This window comes from Ursus americanus, chromosome 7 (genome assembly GCF_024610735.1).
Source record: "Ursus americanus isolate L20-20 chromosome 7, mUrsAme1.1.p, whole genome shotgun sequence".
In the NCBI taxonomy this organism is placed as follows: domain Eukaryota; kingdom Metazoa; phylum Chordata; class Mammalia; order Carnivora; family Ursidae; genus Ursus; species Ursus americanus.
In genome coordinates this window covers 56315539-56340129 of record NC_142133.1, presented here as the reverse complement: position 1 = coordinate 56340129, position 24591 = coordinate 56315539, and the positions used below count along the sequence as shown (strand labels likewise).

General features: G+C 35.7%; 1 protein-coding gene across 4 annotated transcripts in view; it reads right to left on the bottom strand.

The window, feature by feature from the left end:
• The window catches only part of ATL2 (atlastin GTPase 2), a 54161-nt gene that overhangs the window by 8654 nt on the left and 20916 nt on the right, over positions 1–24591 (bottom strand). For 3 of the 4 annotated variants that reach the window (XM_045809048.2, XM_045809046.2, XM_087863727.1), the window contains exons 2-8: positions 22678–22922; positions 8168–8302; positions 7786–7890; positions 4418–4468; positions 4057–4113; positions 2493–2585; positions 321–459 (exon numbers count right to left, since the gene is read on the bottom strand). In XM_045809048.2, coding sequence (XP_045665004.1) covers positions 321–459; positions 2493–2585; positions 4057–4113; positions 4418–4468; positions 7786–7890; positions 8168–8302; positions 22678–22922 — 825 coding nt within the window. The remainder of the gene's footprint in view (positions 1–320; positions 460–2492; positions 2586–4056; positions 4114–4417; positions 4469–7785; positions 7891–8167; positions 8303–22677; positions 22923–24591) is intronic. The other variant, XM_045809047.2, reaches the window with a different exon arrangement.

Here is a 24591-nt window from a genome sequence, read left to right as displayed (position 1 = left end):
CATGAGTACGATATATTGGTAAACACATTTTACAGACTGCAAACAGATGAAATACTGAAATGTTCTCAGCCTTCGTAATTTTCAGGACACAGTGCCGAGCAATAGACCACATTATAAAATATGCTAATCCATACACTAGATGTCTGGGACAAACCAATGGAAAGCCAGACAGACCACAGAGAGCATTAAAATCACCTCATTAACAATGCATCAAAATGTCTTCCAGTATAAGACAGAAAATTGAAGGAACCATGTATTTTTTTTTAAACTCTCAGCCTCTAAAAATAAGTTCTGATTTTAACAAGAATGGGAATTCCCACCTTTCAATCTCCCATCAAAACTAGGATTAGTTGCAACTTTAAGACCAGGATGTGGCAAAAGGAAGCAACCAAGATTTGAGAAACAATTGTGAATGTGCTTCCTTACATTCTGTAGCTCTTCATGTTGATTTTGTTTTACCTGAGGGTAGAAGGAGACAGGGTGAAGGTGCAGCCAGGAAAACAAAGTTTTAAAGAAAACATACACACATACTCACAAGTGTGCACACTTAACTCAGATGCTACTCCAGATGGGTGTTTTCTGACAACACACAATTTTACTAAAGACCCATTTCTGACCACTTTGGTAAGACCCCACTTTGTCTTAAAACTAGAAAAGATATTTTTCCCATGTTAGCTGCCAGCCAATGAAAAAATACAAATGATAATTAATTGTAATATCCAACATGAGACTAACAAGTAGTGGTTGTGGTTTACAAACCAGTAAACAAATTAAGAATTTGCCTTTCAAATACTTTTAACAGCAAAGAGAAAAACAAACTATTAATTTGCCTACAAATAAAAAGGTCAGCCCCTGAGCAAAATAACAGCTAAACAGAAAAAGCTCCAGTGCAGTCCAAAGGACCTTTGAAACTTGTTGGGATGTCAGTACTTACCCCAAATGATTATTTATGATTTATGCTAGTTACCAGTGTTTTGGGAAGAGAGACTGCTATGTATTTTCTGGAAGAATATCTTAAACTTAGTTTTTTTAGTAACTACTTATCCCAGTATAACTCACATACTCTCTCAAAGACTCTTCTCAAACACCATTTAAAAAAAACATGCACCATTTATAATCAACAAAACCTGGAAACTACCTAAATCTCCATCAAGAATAGAATGAAGAAACTGTTGTCTATTCATACAATGGAATACTGTATAGCAACGAGAATAAATGAACTAAACTACGTGCAACAATATCTCAGAAACATAACAGAGAGCAAGAAGCTAGACACAAAAGAATGCATGTTGTATGTGATTCCTTTCATAAAAAGTACACACAAAGCCTGTTAAGAGATCAGGAGAGTAGTGGAGGGCTTGGGAGGTAATGGATGAAGGCTGGGTACTTCTGGGTGCTATTACATGGCTATGTTCATTTGTATAAATTCATCAAGCTGCACACTTATGACTTGAGCACTTTCACTTTAGTAAGATAAAAACCTTGTCCATGAAGTACATAATTCTGAGGTTAGTTAGTATGCCTGATATGCTTTCTGTTCCTTTCTTCTGAACAAACCAGAGAACACTCTGATGACTGAAATTATCTGACAACAGGGTGTGGAAATGCCTTTCAAATATCCAAGAATGAGGAATTGGTTTTAATCTTATTTTAGTAATATGAAAATTATATTATACCCCAAGTTTTTGAATGTGGTTTAAAAACTACATGCATCATACTATAGGCAAACAAAATTTTATTAACCAAAAGAGAGCACTCTACGACTTATGAATTAAGGGATTTTCATGTAATTTTTGTGCATGTGAGTAGATGGGTATATCTGACTGGAGGGTTTCTCCAAGTACTTCCATGGGAGGGTACGTTTAGGAGCAAAGGATCATGTCGGTGAGGTTATTTTCTAGGAATACTTTAGTGTAACATGTTGCAGGGGCCAGGAATCTGGAAATTTGGGTTCTAGTCCCAGTTATCAACAATTAGTTAAGAGACCAAAGGCAAGTCACTTTTCTGGGTTCGGTTACATTACATATTTAAAAAAGAAAGCTGAGTTAGATGATGTTTAAGATCCCTCTTCTAGCTCTATACGCTGTCACCCTAGGAGGCAGTTCAATGTATTCTGTTCAATGGATGCACGTTCTATTATCCAGCCTGTCCCAAATGTTCGGAAGCTCAGCTTGGTCAGAAAGAGACACACATGCAAGTAGATCAAAAAAGTTAGCCTCCTTCCAACTTTTATCCTTTGAATATTGATTAACAGTTGGTTCTAAAGAGAAATACTTATTCCTTAATTTCTATTCAAGGGCACTGGCCTCTTTGGCAGAAGTACAACCAATTTACTTTTCATCAATTCTATATGGAGCCACCTGGGCTAACTTGGGATATGCAATTTATAGGGGCGACACTGAGAGACTGGAAGTCTAAGCAGTCGTCCAGACAGCCTGCTCCTTCATCTGGCTTGGTGCTTATGCTCCCCTCACAAGGAAATGGGGGCTTACCTGCAATCTCTTTTCAAGGAACTGTTTTCCACCTTCCAAACCATATGAATGTTCATATGGATAACTCCAATCCCGAATCAAAAACATTAATGTCTACAGACAAAAAAGAGCAGAAATCATTTCTTACAAAGTTTTACAAAAAAATCACTACTTTTAACAATTTAACCATCATGCACTCCCCTAAACAATCCTTATCAAAAGTTATAGTAACCAAATGGTTAATAACTACTCATAGTTCTAGCAAGGGCCTACCCAAGCCTACAACACTCCTAGCCCCTACACCAAGCAATTGCTTCCATTTGAGAACTTCATGGTATGTGAAGAAAGAGTCACCACAGGCAATAATACAGGGTCTTAAAAAAAAAAAAATTAGCAAAAGGCATATCAGGGCATATAGATCATAATTTTAAGTCAAGGTTGTATAACTGAAAGACCAACTAATTCTAGACCAACTGATTCTCTTCATTGACTTTTTTGTTCATATATGCTTAGGTTTCTCAATCTCAGCCTTATTGGGATTTTGTACCAGACAATTTTTAGTTGTGCGTGGCTAGATGGTGAACAGCATTTCTGGCCTCTATGCATATGCCAGCAGCATTAACCTCCCTCCAAAACTGTAACAACCAAAAATGTCTCTGGACACTGGCAAATGTCCCCTGGGTGACAAAATTATCCTAGTTCAGAAAAACTGATATAGGCCAAACAGAGTGTATTTCAGCCATATATACAAAATAAAGCCATAACCTGCCGGGTATCTCATAAAAGTGACCACGTGAGCCACCTAAGACTGAGGCAGGATCCATGTAAACCCACCAACACTAAGAATCACCAGCAACGCTGTCACACAGAAAGGACTTCACATACTGATGAGCAAACAGGGTGGAGTCACTCTCACCTACTATAACACATCTGACTAAATAGTACTAATGTCAACTTATAAATTACACTTACTTCAAAAAAGAAACTATCTGAAATTAGCTTTGCTTTTTTTTATTTAAATCTCTGTCACAACAGGACTCCACAGAAGCAAGCAGAGCATATGCTTCTCACATAACTCCACCCAGGTTTATTTCTGACTTAATATTCTGTACCTGGCATTTAAAAGGAATAAAAAACATATGGGGATTGAGGGGGTGGGAGGAGGGGAGAGATAAAATAAATTGTGAAACTTTTCTGTATGAAACCAAATAAAGAATAACAGGACTAACCTCAACTTGTAATATACCACACACACACAAAATCCCTGTAAGATTTCGTAATAGTTTCCCATGTATAAAAGAAATTTACATGACTGTCTCAAGTTTAGGAATTAAATAACATCTAATTAAGAGAAACATTAACCTCTCAATCTAAGTATTAACAATCTAACTATATTCATTTGTTCTATTTCCCACTGTTAGCCTACAACTGATAAGGTAGGTAATGACATTAGTTTCAATTCCACTGAATCTGTTGCTAAAAATGAGTTTGTTGTAACATCCTCTTATCTTCAGACTTAAAAGATAAGGTGGCTTGATAGCTTTTTATACGTAAGTTTTTAAAAATTATTAAAATACTTATTTACCTGAAATGGTTTCTGGTAGATTTCTTCCATTGCAAGTCTGCCATACTCTGTAAATAACTATTAAAGCAAGTTATTTAAAATAATGCCCCCAAAAGAGATTGAAAGAAGACATCTGTAAAGCTGTTCTATGTCAGACCAGATAGACAGCAGAGCCTTTAAAATCATTTGAAAATCAAGCATTTAATTTTCTAACAGACTGGGTATACCTTAAAATTTCTTCTAGTTAAGAAGTTATATATCAGTTTAAAACCATATAATACTGAATTTTCTTACACTATAATAAGCTTCTAGATGGAAAGTCACAATTAAGTATGAATTATAGTTTCCATTCTTTGGCACACATTCTTTGAGAAATACATACTTGCAAGTGTTGAAGATCATCTTCTTGAATATTCTGAGACAGATTATATACCTGTTAAAACAAAATTGTGTTTTTATTCATTTTTTTAATACCTACCTGTGTATAACTTTACTTGTAGAAATGAAGATTATCTGTCAGCACAAATGAATCACTTAGTCATCAGCTTAACAAGAAAAGATTTTCTCTTTTTTCTTAATGGGATAAAATGTTAAGGGGCAAGCAGCGGCGGTAAATTATGTAAAAATCATGAGTACATACATAAGGGGTCTAGAGAGTGGCAGACATTTTTAAAAAGTATATTATGTGATAAGCTTTTTTTCCTCCTTCTCAAAGTTTCTTTAATGTTATGACATGATCATTTTTTATTAACAGAGTGAAGATTGTTACCACAATTATTTTTCTAAGTCAATGAACGTGAGGGGCGTAGTTCTGCAAAGATATATACACCCCCCACCCCCCGGTATAATCACAATGTGTGTGTCTGGATTGGTGGATGGATGGATGGAGAGATAGACAGATAGGACAGACAGAGATAATTTATAATTATTTGGTGGTGCCTTGACTACCATCGAGTCTACACGGCTTTTTTTTTTTACTTCAAGTGAATCATCTGTCTTAATAACTTAAATTAAATGAAAATTTTTACCAGCCTACGACAGCTGAAAAAGAATAACAGTAGGTGGCACTCTTGCCCTTTCTAGAATGTTATTCAGGAGGCTTTCCAGGGCACAGAGCCCAGAGCTGAAGGTCTACGTGCTGTCAAGGAAGGGAAACTGGAGAAAAGACTAGTATTGCAAAAGAGATCCAATCCTTCCGAGTCAGGTTAAAAAGTGACATAGGCTGCCAGAGGAGAAAAGCGGGTGTCTGCAGATGTCAACTCCGCTGAGAAATAACTTATGTCTAAGAAAATAGGGTTACTCCAAAGATAGAACAATTTGTTCCAATGGCAAATAAGTGCTAATCTAGCTGAATCACTTGGAGGTCAAGAATATAAACAGCCAAAACAGGACAGCAAACCTAAAATGCCATTCTCAGCTGACTATTTCCAAACATGGTACTTAAAAAGTAATTAATGACTGAGGTGATTATGCTAGAGCTAAACTTAAAATTTGAAAGCATGACCAACCTATTCTTACTCATAGGGGCCTTAGCTTTTAGAAAACAGGTTGAGATACTTTCATTGTCAGGGCCAGGTTGCACATGGCAAAGAGAAATGTTTATCTTCGATCATCAGTACTTAAGCATATTGCATTTTCCTTAATAGATGCTCAACAATTATTTGTTGTCAGAATAAATGACAAGAGGATCTGTCATTGATCTATCAACCAGATAATGTACGAAGAGAAATGCAGCCTCAAAGATGAAGAAAAAAATAATGAAAATAACTTTCACCTTCATTATTTATAGCATACAAAGTATTTCCTTACGCATTATCTATCTCATTTAGATCTTATTTCTGTCTCTACACAACAATCACATGCAAGATGGGTAAAATCCTCATTTGACAGATTAAGAAAGTAGTGGAGTGGCTTTGAGTGGTTGTCCAAAACCAGGCCTCCTATACTATCATAAAGTTGAATAAATAAACAAGAGAACACCAAGGTACAAATTTCAGGACAGAGAATTCCCTCATTATAATTTAAGGCAAACCACAAGCCAGCTAATCTGAAGTGCACGACGACTGGCTTCTGCTTGCCTCAAGGGAACGGCACTGCTGCCACCTTGCAAGATCAGAGAAAAAAAGGCAGAACAAAATGCAGAAAAGATACTGTAAGGGTTCCCAAAAGCATCACTTAACTGGTAGTACCAGAGCTCCCCCAGCCCTACAAAAAACAGAAGCCAAGTTGAAAAGTACTCCTTTTTCATCTCACAATAGTATCCAAAATTCCTTTCCATTCTGACAGCTAGATACTTCAAATTGAGGAAGGAAGGAAATGGAACTTATAGAGACTGGACATATGTTTCAGATATTACCAGAAAGCAGTACAAAAATTCCAAGCGCTGGGCCAGTATCACCTATGACCTACTATCACTAGGAAACATCATCTCAGGAGGAGCACAGACTTCTACTGTTTGCAGATACACTTCTGGGTACTTCATCACCAGCTACGGCTAACCACCACACTCAATAAATTCTTCAGCCAGAGAAGCATCAACCACAGATGATCTCAGGAAAAAAAAGGAAAGAGATACAAAATGACATGTGGTGGTTTAATTCAGTCCATCAGCCTAAATTATTCGGAAAAGAGATGGACTAGCTTGAAGAGACTAGAACCTGATACAACAGCAAACACAATTAGATGACAGAGTTAAGTGAAAAACAGAAGGGATTTTACTCAACAGTTCCTGTAGGTCCTTAGTGTATTATGGAAACAAACAGCACATACATTTCCTAAGTTAAATATGAATTAATTCTTCCGCCTCTACCACCATTAGTTCAAATAATCAAGTACTAGTTGTCATACATATCAAGTAGAAAACTAAGTTTAATTACTTGGGGTTTTTTTTCTTTATTGGTTTAGCCAAAACATAAAAGACATAGTCTATACCTTAATATATCTGGGAACCATATGACTGAATTCCGTTAAAGATAACATGCAATATCTTTTCCTTGAAAAAAAAAAAAAAAGCATAGGGGTGCTTGGGTGGTTCAGAGGGTTAAGCTTCCAACTCTTGACTTCAGCTCGGGTCATGATCTCGGGGTTCTGAGATCAAGCCCCATGTCGAGCTCTGTGCTCAGCGCAAAGTCTGCTTGAGATTCTGTCTCTCCTTCCGCCCTCCCCTCTTTCACATGCTTTCTTTCAAACAAATGAACAAATCTTAAAAACAAAAGTATAGGTGCTATGATGAAAAACCAAAGGGACTGGCTATTGATTTATTACTTCCTAGCTAACCAAAGCATGAAATTTCACATTGTGAACCAGAAAAGCATGGAAATGTAAACGACCAGTAAGAAATGTAAATAATTCTAATTTTAATCCTTTTTTCTTTAATCAAAAGACATTTTTTTCAATATGGATCATTTTTTTTTCTTTTTCAAATTTTTATTTAAATTCTAGTTAGTTAACATATAGTGTAATATTGATTTCAGGAATAGAATTTAGTGATTCATCACTTACATATAACACCCAGTGTCAACAAAACAAGTGCCCTCCTTAATCCCCATCACCCATTTAGCCCCTTCCCACTCTCCTCCCCTCCAGCAACCCTCAGTTTGTTCTCCATAGTTGAGTCTTTTATGGTTCAGTTGGCTTCCCTCTCTTCCTCCCCCTTCCCCTGCTTTCATATGTTTTCAAAAAGCATTTTAAGAATGAGCAAAGGTATTAGGATTATCTGAACTGATCATACCACAGCATTTTGTGTCTCACCTGGACAGAGCTAGTCATGGTGCTCAGAGCGAACACCGTTGCACAGTCTTTGATAGTTGACTGGCTATCAAAGGCACCCTGGGTATCCATTAGCAGCACAGCTACCTAGGAATTTAAAAGTTTAAAATACTAAGTAAAATATTCACCAACAGTGACTATTAAAACCAATTTAAAATGATAAATGTCAAAATCAGTAATTAAGTCAAAAAAAGTACTTTAAGCCAAATATCTCACACATTTTGACATAATAATCCATGTATGTTATGTTAAAGTTATCAGACATTAATAGTTCTGTGTTGTGTTGATCTTTAACAGCAGGAAATAGCTCAAAAAAGAATATGGAAGAAAAAAAAACAGTAAGAAAGTATAAACAGAATTTTACTTTCGTTCCATTAGGTCTGTCGATCACAAATACTTCATTCCAAACTTGTATGCCTGTAGTTTCTCTTTCGCAACCACCTCGCCATGTAAAGCCAGTCAATGGTTCATTGTTTCCACCAATCCAACTTTGGGAATCCTGTTAAAGTCAAGCATAAATGTAAAATAAAACACAAAAAATCAAGAACTAATAAGAAATGTAAGAATCACCCATTCCTTATTTTACAGATGAGGCAGTTAAGTCCAGCAAAATAAAATACACTGTAACATTACACAAGCAGTTACAGAAGCAATCCCAAGTTCTAGCTGAGGTGCTTTGTCTTAAGAGTTGTGGTCTCTTATAAACCGAACCTTCTCAAACTTCACATTTTCACTCTTTAGGCTTCTAGATAAGTGAGGCCATCCCCACTTTTCCCATTTTGAAGATTTCCTATGTTTAAAAATCATAAAATGCTGGGGCGCCTGGGTGGCTCAGTCATTAAGCGTCTGCCTTCAACTCAGGGCATGATCCCAGGGTCCTGGGATCGAGCCCTGCATCGGGTTCCCTGCTCTGCTGGGAGCCTGCTTCTTCCTCTTCCACTCCCCCTGCTTGTGTTCCCTCTCTAGCTGGCTGTCTCTCTGTGTCAAATAAATAAAATCTTAAAAAAAAAAATCATAAAATATAGATACCAGCTATTGTGACATCTCCTCACACAGATAAGCAAAACTAAGTTCCAGAAAGAATGGCTGTCAGAAAAGCACTGCTCTCTTAGAATAGCTTATACTAAAATGTTTTCACACTGCCTTAATTTTCTCTTTGAAAAATAACAAGTTTAAAAATAACCACAACACTTGCTTGGAACCTGATTCAAACAATCCAATTGGTTAAAAAAAAAAAAAAAAAAAAAAAAAAAAAGCCTTTTTCAAAACCAAAAGGGAAATCTGAACCCAGACAGGGTATTTTACTAGGTGGTACTAAATCACAGTAAAAATGATTGTTTGGTGTGATAACAGTATGGTGGGTAATACTAACAATAACAGAGTTCTTATCTGCTAAATACTCAAGTATTTATTGTGAAAAACTATGCCTGGTATTTGCTTTAAAATATTCCAGAAAAAAATAAAAGGGCAGGGAGGTTTAAGATGAAACAAGAACAACAAAATGTTGATACATACATTGGGGTTCATTATACTACTCTATCTTTGGGTATGTTTAAAACTTTCCATAATAAAATGTTCTAACTAAAACCACGGGCTAAATGGTTATAAATAAATACTCAAATAATACAGAAGTTAATATACCATAAGATAATGTATCAGGAAAATTAATTCTGGAACATAATAAATGAGTAAGTTTGACAGATTATCAAGACCCCTATACTTTAGCCCACATAGCCTTTACTCAAAGTATCCCATAGGAAAAATTCCTTTGTTTCAGAAATACTTCTAACAAGCGTAGGTACACAGTCCAAAACAGAAAACAAAGCTCACATCAGGAGTAAAGATGTTTAAGGTAGGCTCAATGAGGGATGAAGCAATTTATAAAAAGCAGATTTAAGGTGGAAAAAGTGTTGTCCAACCATCACTGAATGTGAAGATCAGCCTTAAACTTCAAACCATATATAATGATTATTATTTCACAAAACTCCCATCCCCAATAGGTTACCAATCTTATCAATTACAAAATTCTCTTGGATTCTTCTTCAACTTTCAGTATCTTCAACTTAAGGGCCCCTCATCTCTCTATTGGTGACAAAGCTGCCTCATAGCACAACGCCATTCACACTATATACTAAGGACTTGTGCTTCAGGAGGGACCCTTCACAGTGATTAGAGGAATAATGGTACCCCCTAAACAAGCACAGTGGTGGTCTTGCCCCGGGACTATATTTTGGATGCTCTAAATAGGTCTTCCTGCACCTCCGTGCTATACTCTCCAACCCATCCTCCCATAGTCACTTAATTTTCTCAACAAGAAATGGAATCATGCTACTGTCCTAAAAAGTCATCTGCAGGAACGCCTAGGTGGCTCAGTCAGTTAAGCGCCTGACTCTTGGTTTCAGCTCAGGTCACCATCTCGTGGGGGTGGTGAGATCTAGCCCTGAGTCAGGCTCCGTGCTCAGCAGGGAGTCTGCTTGAAGATTCTCTCCCTCTGCCCCTCCACCCCCCACTCTCTCTCTCTCTCTCTCAAATAAATAAAAATCTTAAAAAAAAAAAAAAAGTCATCTGTGGTTCCCCATTTACCTATAGAACCATCTAGAGATCTGCTGCATACAACCCAGCTTCAATTTACTCTTCCTACCTCTGATCCTGATATACCCTATAGTCCCCCTAACACACCACACACACTTTCTCTCTTCCTGTTTCTACAGGAAGGTCACTATTCCAAATATATATGTTGTTTAGCATATCTATATGCTATCTTTGTTTCACCTGTTTTTTGCCTGGACTGAGCCAGCACTCAAGAAACTCCAACTTTTCTGAACTCCTAAAAAATACTGTTGACACTACAGGTGGTTATCTTTAACAGCTTTGAACTGTATTTCCTGTGTTAAGTCTTGAGAGCACAAGCTATAAATTCCACCTCTGTTTACCAAATTGCTCCTACCAAAGTGTCTTGGCTTCTCATTCCACTAACAATGCCAAAGTACTTAACAAATTGATTACTTTTAAAAGGTCCAACCTATACGAATAACTTAGAAGAATCCACCCTCTTAGAGAAATCGATTTTTATTCTACATATTACTTATTTGTCTTATTTCTCTATCTCCTCTATGAGAATGTAAATTCCACAAGGAAGGAAGTTTTGCCTGTTTTTTTTTCCCCCTCAAAACACAGAACAGTATTCCCAGGACACAGAATAATGCCTGGCTTGTAACAGGCACTCAAAATATTTGTTCAATAAATGAACACATAAAAAATTTTAATTACTAAGCTTTAATGTGTTTCCTTTTGAGCATGGGTAAGAGATATGGAAGAAATATGTCCCTTTTATTATTCCTAAAAACAATTACACAGACAAGACAGTAAAAATAATTTTTAAAAAGTAGATATGACCAAAATCACAGGCTAACGTGTTTGTTAATTTTACTCTCTCAAAAACTTTAAAAGGAATTGATGTCTTTTTAAAGGGGGGGGGAGGCTCATAAAAAAAAAAAAAACAATCTATTGACTATATATCATCTTTTGTTAGTTTACCCTGTAATGAAAATGTTTAAAAACCACTAAACTGATTAGTCAGTAAAAGGATGAAAGAGTCAGTTGGGCTTCCGACTCTTGGTTTCTGCTCAGGTCTTATCTCATGGGTCAAAGATCCAGCCCCAAGCCAGGCTCCACACTCAGCAGGGAGCCTGCTTAAGATTCTCTTCCTCTGCCCCTCCCCCCACTGGTGCACATTCTTTCTAAAATAAATCAATCTTTTAAAAGACAAAAAAGGATGACAGGTAAAACTTAAAGTTAAGAAGTCTATCACTGTATCATAAAGAATACTGGTAACTTCCATAAAATACATTTATACATTCACTCAGCAAGCAGTCACTGAATCCCTACCATGTGCCAGCTACTGTTCCAGGTTCTAGGGCTATAGCAGTGCATAAGAACAAACATTCCTGCCCTCCAGGAGCATTCTAGTGAATTCTAGAAGCAGCCTCACTGAAAACTAATGTCATAAGTTACTAAAAACAAATCTAAGAACTTGAAAAACAGTGAACTGGTACCATTTACTACTGTGGAGACCAAAAAAAAAAAAGCCTTAAAACTCAAAATTCCAAAAATAATCTTAGTCCTCCAGTAAAATAAAAAGAGAAGATCTTTTAGAATGAATCTTAATGGTAAAAGGTAATCTGAAAACACCCAAACTTGAAATATCAAATACTACAGTAAATATACATAAGCCCTTGCCAAAAAGACTTACCAATGTAATATAATTATCAACAATAAAGAACCCCTACTTACTCTAAATAATAAGAAACAAATTCTTATTTCACCATAGGAAAGATAGCATTCCCTAGCAACAAAGTGAAAATATAGCCAGGAAAACTTTAAACACAGAGCTGGTGGTCCAGCCAGGTCTGTGTGTGTCAGAATACACACAACTTCCTGCTTGCGGGCCTACAGACCCCAATGGGCAGGCCGGAAGGATAAAGGCCATAACATCATAGCTGTGAGGAAAAATGACAAAAGGATGAAATTAAGATTCAAGTAACACTACAATAAAAGAGGAGATCCTTCTTAGTTGAGAGACATTCCCCACAAAAGCACCATGGATGAAAATCTTAATCTTGTAAATCTACCTAATTTAGGAGGTAGGTTATAAACAATCAACACCCAAATCGTGGACAGAATAATATACACATTCTGACCACCAAGCATCGCTTAGTGTTTTCATTTGAATATATAAGAATACCCTGTGAGTCTTAGAACAAATTAAGAAACATTAGAGTCTTAAAACAGTTTTTAATTGTCTAACATCTTTCTTAACCCCATGTCCAACTCCTCTCTTTTGGGGCTAGACAAATAGATAACATTATGACTGACCCAAGTCACAAGCTAAGACAAAGGACAACTCTATCAACTTAGATCCACACTCAACAAGAATTAAAATAAAAAATCTAGTTAAAAAAGATGTCCTTGACTCTGAAGACATTATACCAAATGAAATAAGCCAGCCACAAAATAACAATACCATTATGATTCTACTTATATCAAGTATCTAGAGTAGTTAAACCCATGGAGACAGAGGAGAATGGTGGTTACCAGGTGCTGAGGGGGAGAGGAAAAATGGGAGTTGCATGGGTACAGTTTTGGTTTGGGAAGGTGAAAAAGTTCTGGAGACATTAAAAGAAAGGAAAGCTATGGACCCATATATCTCATGAACATAGATGCAAAAACATTCAACAAAATGTTAACAAATGAAATCCAACAATGTATATTAAAATATTATACCCCACAGCTAAATGGGATTTATTCCAGGGATGCAAGAAATGACTCAATATTCAAAAAATGAATAACATAATATCAACAAGCTAAGAAAAATCACATGATCATATTAATAGATACACAGAAAAAGCACTTGACAAAATCCAACATCCATCCATGATTAAAAAACAAAACAAAACCTCCCAACAGACTAGGAACAGAAACTTCCCAAGCTTGGTTTAAAAAAAAAAAAAGTGCAAAAAAATCCTTCAGCTAAAATCATAGATAATGGTGAGAACCTCAATGCTTCCTCCTTAAAGATTAAAAAAACAATAAGGATATCCACTCTTACCACTTGTACTCCAAGAAAAAGAGGTAAGAGGTACTTAGACTGGAAGGGAAAAAGTAAAACTATCTCTTCTTACAGATGACATGATCTGGTACACTGAAAACTCTGAAGAGTACACTAAAAAACTACTGGAACTAATGAAGGAACTGAGCAAGGTTGCAGGATACAAGATCAATATACAAAAATCAATTGTATTTCTGTAAGCTTACAATGAACGATCTGAAAATGAAATTAAAACAATTCCATACATAATAGCATTAAAAAGAGGAATAAATTTAACAAAAAGAAAACATACTCTGCAAACCATAAAACATTTCTGAAAGAAATTAAAGAAGATCTAAATAAAAGGAAAAACATTTTAAAAGCAAGTAAATAAATAAATGGGAAAACATCCTATGTTCATGAATTGGATCACTTTATACTAAGATGGCAATACTCCTCAGGCTGATCTTTCATAGTCAACCCAATTACCAACAGAATTCCAACTAACCTCCCATAGAAAATGACAGGCTAAGTCTAAAATTCACATGGAATCGCAAAGGACCTAGGATAGATCATCTTATTACTTTTATTTTTTTTAAATAGACAATCTTAAAAAAAGAAAAAAGTAAGAGGACTCTCACTTCTTGATTTGAAAACTTACTAAAGAGCAACAGAAATCAAGATAGTCTGGTCCTGGCATTAAGAATAGACAATACAGACCAATGAAATAAAATTGAGAGTCCAGAAATAAATCCATATCTATGATCAACTAATTTTCAACAAAAAAAGTGCCAAGATCACTCAATGGAGAAGGAATAGCCTTTCCAACAAATGGTGCTAGGACAACTGGATAGGCATATACAAAAGAAGCTAGACCTTTACCTAATTCCATTATTATTCATTATTATATACCAATGTATTATAATTAGTGAAATATTATATATTAATATATATTCATATAATTATAGCATTATTCATAAGCCAAAAGGTGGAAACAACGCAAATGTCCATTAACTGATAAAATAGATAAATAAAATGTGGTATATCTATACACTGAAGCACTGATAATGCTGGAACATAAATGAACCTTTAAAACATTATGCTAGGGGTACCTGGGTGGTTTAGTTGGTTAAGCATCTGCCTTCAGCTCAGGTCATGATCTCAGGGTCCTGGGATCAGCCCAGCATCGGGCTCCCTGCTCAGGGGAGAGTCTGCTTCTCCCTCTCCCTCTGCCCCTCAACCCCCACTCGTGCTCTCTCTCTTAAATAAATGTTTAAAAAAATTTTTTTTAAATAAAACATTATGCTAAGTGAAAGAAGCCAGTCACCAAAAGACTATATATTATATGATTTCATTTAGGTGTATGTCCAGAAGAGGCAACTCTATAGAGACAGAAAACAAATTGATAGTTCCTTGGGGCCAGAGGTTTGGGGTTGGGGAAGGAGAAGAGATAGTTAAAGGGTACAGGGTTTTGATTTTTCTCATTTTGAGGTGATAAAAATGTTCTAAAATTGATTGTGGTTGATAGTTGTGTAACTCTGAATAGACTAAAACCATGAAACTATGCAGTTTAAGTGGATGGATTATATGGTATGTAAATTGTATCTCAATAAAGCTGTTAAAAGCAACACCAAAAATCAAATACATTTAGTATACAAGCTTAACAAAGACTCCCACTCATACAAAATCCATCCCATAATACTACAGACATCTAGGAGGAAAAAGAATGTCCACTGGAGGTTCTGCTATATATCCATGTACTAGTGCAGTATGTCATAAATCCTAGGGCTTCAACATTTTTTTTTCTTTTTAAGATTTTTTTCTTTTTAAGTAATCTCTTACATCCAACATGGGGCTTGAACTTACAACCTCAAGATCAAGAGTCTCTCATGCTCTACTGACTAAGCCAGGCACCCCTAAACTTGCCTTTTTTTTTTTTTTTTAAGTTTTATTTATTTGAGAGAGAGAGAGAGAACATGAGCAGTGGGAGGGTCAGAAAGAGAAAGAGAAAATCCTCGAGCAGATGGCCCACTGAGCGAGGAGCCCAACACTGGGCTCAATTCCAGGACCCTGAGACCATGACCCCAGCCGAAATCAAGCGTTGGCCGTTTAACTGACTGAGCCACTCCAGCACCCCTAAACTTACTTTTTGATGAAAGGATTATGAACATTACCCAAAGTATCTATAGAAAATGCATCCTATTAATTATTTAAAAATATGCGTAAGAAAATAATGTTTCAAACAGAACAAAACATTGCTGAATTAAAACTCGTAAGTTAAATTGTCTGGGAGAATGAGGGAAGGAGGCAGGGAGTTAATGACTTTAAAAAAGTATTCTCCAAGAACAGTTAATATTAATATAAAAGGAACTTAAATTATACAAGACTGTTTAACCCCCTAAATGTCTTAAAGCTGTGTTTGAGTAATCAGTACCTACATTAACAGTCTATTACCTAAGATTTATCTTTCAGTTAATGACCTAAATAAAATCAATTACTTTAGAAACAGTAACTTTAACTTAAAAGGAACACAGACTTCAGAATGGAAAAAGATCTGTTGGAACGAATAATTTATGTTCTCTCAAGTCCAAATATATGATGATGTAGACACCATAATTTTGATAATACACAACAGGAAGTACATACATTAGGGGCTTAAAGCTGGAGAGGTGTTTTCAAAGGCTACAAATGACAAAACATTTTTCAGGGAATAGATTCAGGAATGCAACTGAGAAAGTCTCTCCCAGAACACTGCTATAAGGACTTCGAACAATATATTGTAGACTCCTCCATCTCATCTGCTTCTGATTCCTCTAGCTTTGGCAACATTTGGTGAAGTTTTTCTAACTGAAATTACTCACACTCATTTTAAACCCACATATGAGAGAATAGATTAGTTTCAACCCAGAAATCAAAATCTAGGAGGAAAAAAAGGCCAGCATGCTAATGGAAAAAATGTAGTCCACAGTTCACATAACCTCTATACCCAACCCCTTAGCTTATATTCTGGGATAAAAATAAGCCCACCAATTTTTATTTTCCTTTTTGAAATTCTGAACAAATTTTGCTGGCTTCTTGCATAGGCAAAAATAGTAACAATATAAAATTTAAAATTTTAGTAGCTTATTACATAACTTATATACAGTGTTTCACTTGTAGTAAGTGAAAATACACAAAAGCTAATTCAGTTAGAGTAATAATTAAATGAATAAGCTAAATTTCTACATTAAATGTGGCAAGTTTTATAAGCATGAACCTGTACAGAGTACAATGATGGTTTAAAACTTACAAAATGCATACCTATCAGAACAGCTAAAATTAAAAAGACTTACAAATACTGTTCATCAGATGTATAAAGAATGTACGTCTCTTACATTGCTCGTGGAAGTACAAATTGATAAAGCCACTTTGGAAAAAATTTTGGCAGTCCCTACTACAGTTACATGGGCATTATGGACCTAGCATTTCTACTCCTGGGAGTATACCCAACAGAAATAAGTACTTACGTTGCCAAGATTTATACAAGAATGTTCATGGTAGCTTTATTCATAATAGACAAAAATTACAAATAACCCATGTCTATCAAAAGAAGGCGTAAATAAATTGTGGTATCTTCATCCAATGAAATACCACTCAGCAATAACAAACAACAATTACTGATGCATGTAATAACACAGAGAAATCTCTTAGATTCAATGTTGAGTGAATGAAACCAGACACAAGAGTGCATACTTTATAATTACATTTACATAAAGCTCAAGAGTAGACAAAACTGATCTACAGTGATGGAAGTCAAGATGGTGGTGGACTCTCAATGTTAAAGACAGTAATACCTGGCAGGGGAAATGAGAGAGCCTTCTATAATGCTGGTAGTATTCTCTTTCTTGATCTCAGTGGCAGTGGTTACAAAAGTATAGGTACATAAAAATTCACTGGCTATACTAAGGTTTATGAACTTTATTGTATGTAAGTTATATCACAAAAAAAAATAATAAAATGACCCTAGGAAGAAACTTTCAAAAATATTGTTCTTCCTCAATATGTTTCTTTCTTAGAAAAGAACATGAAACAAACCAAATTTTTCTTCATGCATTCACACATTTCCCACAAGTCTCACATATCAGACATTGTTAGCCTTAGGGAAAAAAGGTGAAATCAAGTTCAACATCCCATATGGCCAATTCAGGGATATTTGCCCTTTTGGCAAATTATATGTAGCAGCACATATGATTCTTAAAGACAGTTCTTACTCCTGATCTCTGGAAGCCATTTGGGGAGCAACTCTTTAAATAGTAAAAAATAAAAACTATATATAGTCTCCCTTAAAATGCCTTTAGCAATTATATTATAAATGGAGTTAAAACTCTGGGCAGCAAAACAAGTTAGGAGGCATGCACTCCTGTCAGTCTATCTCAACTACTGAAGTCAACATTGAAAAGTGACCATTTACAAAAGAATAGCTCAGTTTAAGTACGGAAAAGGACCAAACATCATTTTATATAGTGGTTTTAAAAATAAAGACTTTGGAATCAAATTGCCTGGTCTGGATCTCACCCTTGCCACGTCCTTTGAGTTTCATTTCCTCAACTATCAAGCTGAAATACTAATATTACTGCATAAGGTTAATGCGAACACTGAGTGAGATAGTACCTATAAATACTCAGTAATCAGAATACCTAGAATTCGGTAATGATTCAAAAACTGTTATCTTAAAAGATAATCTGTACTTCCTCACGGAAGAAAACATCACCTATGAGATACTCTTGCCAAAAGTTGAACCTGAGTCTGATCAAGTGCTTAGCTTTAACTAACATTCGTAGGACAAAGGAACATGTAAAATTACCCCAATGGAATAAAAATCAGCAAATCCAGACCGGGGAAACTCTGTAAGACCAACAACCAATTTCTTCAACAAATAAACTGCCAAGAAAAAGAGATGGAAAGAAGCCTTAAAAAAGTTAAAAACACTTTAAAGGCCACCAATCACAATGTGGACCTCATTTGGTTCGATCTTGACTCAAACTGTTAACAATTAAAATGTCTGAGTCAACTGGAAAGTTGATCCCTTATACTACCTAACTTAAGGAATTATTTGTTTTTATGTGTAATATTACTGTAATGTCCAAAAAGCCCCTTATCTTTAAAGAGATATATACTGAAATACTGACAAATGAAATCATATATCTGGACATACTTCAAAACAACATGTAAGGTATGGAATGAGTTAGGGTATAGATGAAATGAGATTGAGTTGATAACTGTAAATACATGAGCACTCATTATACTATTATCTACGTTTACATGTGTTAAAAATTCTCCATAATAAAGTTTTTTAAAAAACAGAATGAAATAAAAGTGCAAGCAACTCCGTACAGAATTAAGGCTCTACCTAGGAGAATTCATTAACAGCTCTCACCTTTGCTTAGTGTTCAATATGTCCCAAGTATTTTTAATACTTTTTTAGAATTAATACATAATTTAATTCTAAATGAAGTTTTGACCTCCCTAAACCAATTCCTGAAACTGAAATCACTTCTACATGATAATTTTTGATCAGCATTTTTGTAATAATTCCTATTATCATAGGAGTAATCCACTTTGGAAGCATGGGATTCACAAAAATGAGCTTACTAAAAGTTATAAGATCAAAGCAAATATCCACTGACAGTTAAATGAATAAATAAATATGGTATAATCATACAGCAGATACCAAAGTAACAAAAATAATGAACAACCACTACATTCAAAAACATGGGCACATTTCATAGCTACTTTAAAGAAATAATCCAATCACAAAATTTTATGGTATGACTTCATTCATGTAAGGTTCAAAAATAGGCAAAACCAATCTGTGGTATGAGAGTTCAATACAGCAGTTACCTTTTGGGGTAGATATTAACTGAGGGGTAGATATTAACTGGAAGGGATATAACAAGATGGGGTGTGAGGTTCTGTATCTTCATCTGGGCCATGGTAATATGGGTGTACATATACATATATGTAAAATTACAGCAAGCTATACACTTAAGATTTGGGCACTTTCCTGTATATAAATTATACTTCAGGGAAAAAAGAAAAATTCAAAAAAGAAAAAACACATTTACCTGAACTACACTCTGAACAACCAAGTCAGCATTATAAAGGGAAATGTATAAGATGCTTGAGAGTATACACATACATTTCACAGGGAAAAGTCATCCTCTCTCCCACCCTTACCACCTCATCTGTCTCTCATTATAGATTTTCATCTCCTCTTATATAACTCCGTATTTTCACAAATGAAATAATGATTTTTTTTAAAATACTGACATAACAGACCTAATGGTTGTCACATAAATTTTTATAATCATTTCATTATAGCTTTTTGAGAATGACTTTTACAAGTAATAAATATTCTACTTACAAATTATTACGTTCACCAATACCTGAATTTCTGTGGTAGTCCTCATATATGGCATTCATAGTGAATGTCTTAAGTCATATCCTTGTAAGTTCAAAATGTTTCCTACATTATGAATTCAAGAATTAGCAGTTTTAGTGACCCTCTCATATCTTATATTTCATGGTAAAAGTTTAACTATAGTAATTGATCAATTTCAACACACATGAGGGAATTTTATTCTAGAAAAGTGTTTAGTTCACCTCTCGAGTTTACAAAAGACAACCTCCTTCCTCCTGTACTTTGAAAACCTATTTTCAAAATACAAGTGACAGCTCAAAAAAACCAAACAACAACAACAAACAGGCCTGTGTAAGAAGCGATCTACTTCACAAGAATATGAGACCTAAAAATCAGAATTTCCCCTATAATTTGGAAAAGTTTTATAAAAACCTCAGAATATTCTTAGTGTTAAGAACTTAAATACTAAAGTTTTCGTTTTTATCCAACAGAAACGAGCTCACATTCAACCCTGTATTATTACTTTACTAACTACTCAAAATGAAAACAGTCATCTATTTCTAAATCATGAAGTAAAATATTTATATTTAGCTCCTTTAGTGAAGTGCATCCTTACATAAATGGCTCAGGTCAATAAAGACATACAAAGTCAGTATAAGCCACTACTCATCTCCTACCTTCTTCAGCTAGCATCCCACCTATGCAGACAGATATGGTTAATGAAATAAATTCAAAACTACCCCACTATGGGTTCTCCTTCTGTACTTTCACGCTCCTAGGAAAAGCATGACTTACCACTAAATCAGTATAAGTAGAGGCATGCTACCCCAAAAATCAGACAATGTTTAATGTCATTTTTAATTAACAGAGTAAGATTATTTACACCAGAAAATCTATATGGAAACTGTATCATTGAAAATTAGCAAAGATATTTCAGCTTAGAGGCCACTAACTAGGTATATAACCTCACTCAGGCCCTTATAACCTTCCCTGTGGCTTCAGTGTCTCCCCAGGAAAAGGGAAATTGCATTACTTCAGAGAATGCAAATACATGACACATGCTTGGGCTGCTACTCCCCCCTCTGAACAACCACTACTAATTGATCAGAGATGGATTCAGAGATGGCACCTGAGGTGAAATTTATCTGTCACCACTAGGCAAGTGATCTACGCTTCCTTCCCCTTTGAACATTCTGTCTGGAATGTTCTGACCCACCTGGAATCAAATACATTTGCACACCGAACAGCTCAGACACACATACGTACAATATACACAAGTTAACTTAAGGAGTTAGAACTTCAATTATCATCTTTATATGTACAGTCTTTTTTTTAAAGAATATGCCACTATTTATTCATTTCTATTTCATATGTAAAACTGTGAGAAATAATCAAGTCTAAATGGATGAAATACTGTTATCTTTCTCAATCTGATAAACATGTAAAATAGTGTTGTTTAATATGAACTACATTCTTGACACTGAGGCATACCTGACCATGCCTGAGGAAATCCCTATGTAAAGAATTTACTGAAAAGCTTCCTGGAAAATCAACTAGGAATGTTTACCTTGTTAATTACCTTAAGGGAGATGCACACCCAGTTACAGACTGATATAGAACTTGTAAAGGTGAGCACCCTGATATGTGTTTGGACAATTACATAATTCTGTTAAAGTGTTATTTCTAGCATCTTCATGCAGTTTCTGAATGTCAAACACCCCCTGTAAAGAAAGTTCTTCCTCCTAAGTGCTCCACTCCAAATTCCCAATTCCTCCTTCTTCGTCCCTATCAAATTCTCACTCCCTCAGCCCAACTTTGAACTGTTAGAAAAACATTCTGATTCAAGTGAAATTATTTTTTGCTTTTTTTCAGGGGAGAAAGCCAAAATCAGGGAGGTAGAGGAAAATAACAATTGCTTGGTACCATTAAAAAGTGAAAATCTGTGGAGAAAGGGAGATTCATTGGTCAAAACAGAAAATAAGTGCTATGGGCCAATTAATGTGTTAGGTGAGGGAGATACGGTAACCAAGTAAGACCCACTCCTGGCAGAGATTAAACTGGCCAGGAAAAATAAGTAACTAAAGCAGCATCAATGAAACAAATGACTTGTGCCAGAAGAGTTGGATATAACACAGTCTCAAAAATCAGAGAAGGCCTAAGGGCAACAGCTGGCTCAGTCACAGAGCATGCGACACTTGATCTCAGGGTTGTGAGTTCAAGCCCCATGTTGGGCACAGAGCCTACTTAAACAAAACAAAACAATACAAAAATCAGGGAAGGCCTGCTATCCAAAGATTAGCCAAGGGTACAGCAACATTTGAGAAATAACATGAAACACTTGAGGAACTGCAAAAACTATAGTATACGTGACACAGAGAAGCAAGATATGAAGCTCAGACATCATCAGAGGCCTTGGAAGCCACTCTAAGGAACTGGACTTTATTTCAAAATATAATAGTGACTGAAGCTGACTTATTTGAAGAGCATAGGTGTACTTTTACAAAAGTCTATCAGCCCACTTCACACATTGTTGGAAAGATGATCAAGAAGGGGAAGGTGTGAAGAAAGAACAAAAAGGGAGAGAAGAACAGTCCATGAGAGACTTTAGAGAATACTTACAACATCGCAGGTGAGAACTACCACGCCCCTAGTGCAGATGCTCAATCACACGCATCATCATGTGCTACGTGCAAAAGCAGTACGGACACGAGGCAGAATCAAGAACTCAAACAAACTTAGATCACTGTCTTAACTGAGAAATTTTAGCAAGAACTGGATTTTTGTTAAATTGAAGACACAGCTCTCACTGTTTTTTGTCTATTATTTTTAAACAAGGTTGGCTGGTTGGTTGTTTTTAACTGGGTTCAATTTAAAAGACACTATTCACCTTGTTATACATATATCTAAGCATGAAGTCCAGTAGAAATGATTTCCCTTTACGAAAAGCTCCTGCCACGGATACCACTACTATGTTAAGGTCTCGTATGTGCTCCTGTAGCAATATCTGCTCCAAAGCTTCTTCATCGAGCTCAAAGTTATGGTCATCTTCATGAGCAAGAACAATCTGTACTGGACATGGTTTCTTCATAACCTCATCAGAGTTTACTAGGTCATCATCTTCATAATTCTCACCTAGAATTAAAACAAGAGAAAGAGGTTACTTGAACTCCTGCATTACAAACTTCTCCTAAAGGATCACAACTAATGCAAAATTTCAAATAAATTCCCCCTTATTACAGATCATCTGAAAATAGTTACAAAAAGTGATGTTCGAGTACATACTGGATTTCTCACTCCCTCTGTAACAGGGCCAAGAATATTGCTAAGATTTCCCACTATATATACAGATAAGCAGCAATACTGAGTTCAGCCTCTACTATTAAGTCTTAACAGCTAACTGTGAACAGTAGCTGTTTCTTGAGCCCTGCACTATTCCATAAACAACTTCTGCTACTGTATGCACACAGAAACTGGATCTGTGCAAAGGAGGGGTGGAGGGGGGTGGTCAATTTTACCCAATAACTCAGATTCCAATTTTCCCTGTGGGCATCACCTGAAAATGAATCTAAGTTACAAAGATTAAAACATGAATTGTAAACATTGTTCACTGTGAAATTTAAATGGCTAAGCTAAGGTTCTAAGAAGTTTCTAAAATTGACACTTACGGTAAAGCTAGTGAGTCCCTAATTTAGTAAGAGTAACCTAATAGTACATTTCCCTTATTAAAGCAAAGCACAGGAATAATATTTTAGCAGAAAACACAAGAAGAACAGTCAGTGAGATGCAGAGTTATATTCTATAGTCTCATCAGCCTCCGGACTCTTTTTCACCAAAGACCACAGCCACCACTTCAAAATCACATAGCTCCCCCAAAACAGCTATATAAACTCTTCCTTTGTTTAGCCAGCACACTAAAAGAAGGTAACCTCTGCAGAAGAACTTTACTCAATAGTAATGAAGAAATAACTATAAAACATGGAACAGCAGAGACAAGTTTCTAAAGTTTAGGTTTCTATTCTTTTCAAAAACAAAACAAACAAAAACACCTAATAGCTAGTTTCAGAGTCTATACCCGTTCTCTGGCATTCTTCCCTACCAATTGCTCGATCCCATGTAGCAACAACCTACTCCTGGGATCCTTTCCCACATCAACATTTTTAAGAGACTTTCCCCTTGAACCTGTCTACTAAATGCCCCTTTCCAATCTATGGAGACATGCAGTATCTATTGTGTTCAATGCAATGACAGTCCCTTCTCTCCCAGGAGACATTCTACTGAGGAGTGGCACATTATTAGCCAACATGGCAAGAACACCTTATCCAACTAACCACTATTCTTAAAGATTATATATCTACATTAATGGACTTTTTTTCTCCTTACAGAAAGAAATATCCAGCTTATTTGATTTGCAAAAGCAAAGAGCCTTTACCTCCACATCATAAGGCACCTTTAACTGTACATAGCAAAAGTAGCAACATTATTTCAAAATGTGCTGCAAACAGTGACAATATAACAAGCAAGCAATTTCAAAGGAGTATCTTTGAAAGTAAAAGCAATCAATATTTAATTAAAGAGGATATTTTCACTTCCAGTTTCAATGGTACGCAAATACAGAGTGGTACCTAACTGGTCTCCCTTCTTGGCCCCTCCTCTAATCCTATCTAAATTCTACAAAGTACCAACTAAATAATACAGGTAAATATGAGTGTGATTAAATTACTCTCCTTAAAATCACTGCTACGGAGGATTAACAACTAAAATCCTACACATGTCTTCTAAAATCCTGTACTCACTGCCAAAT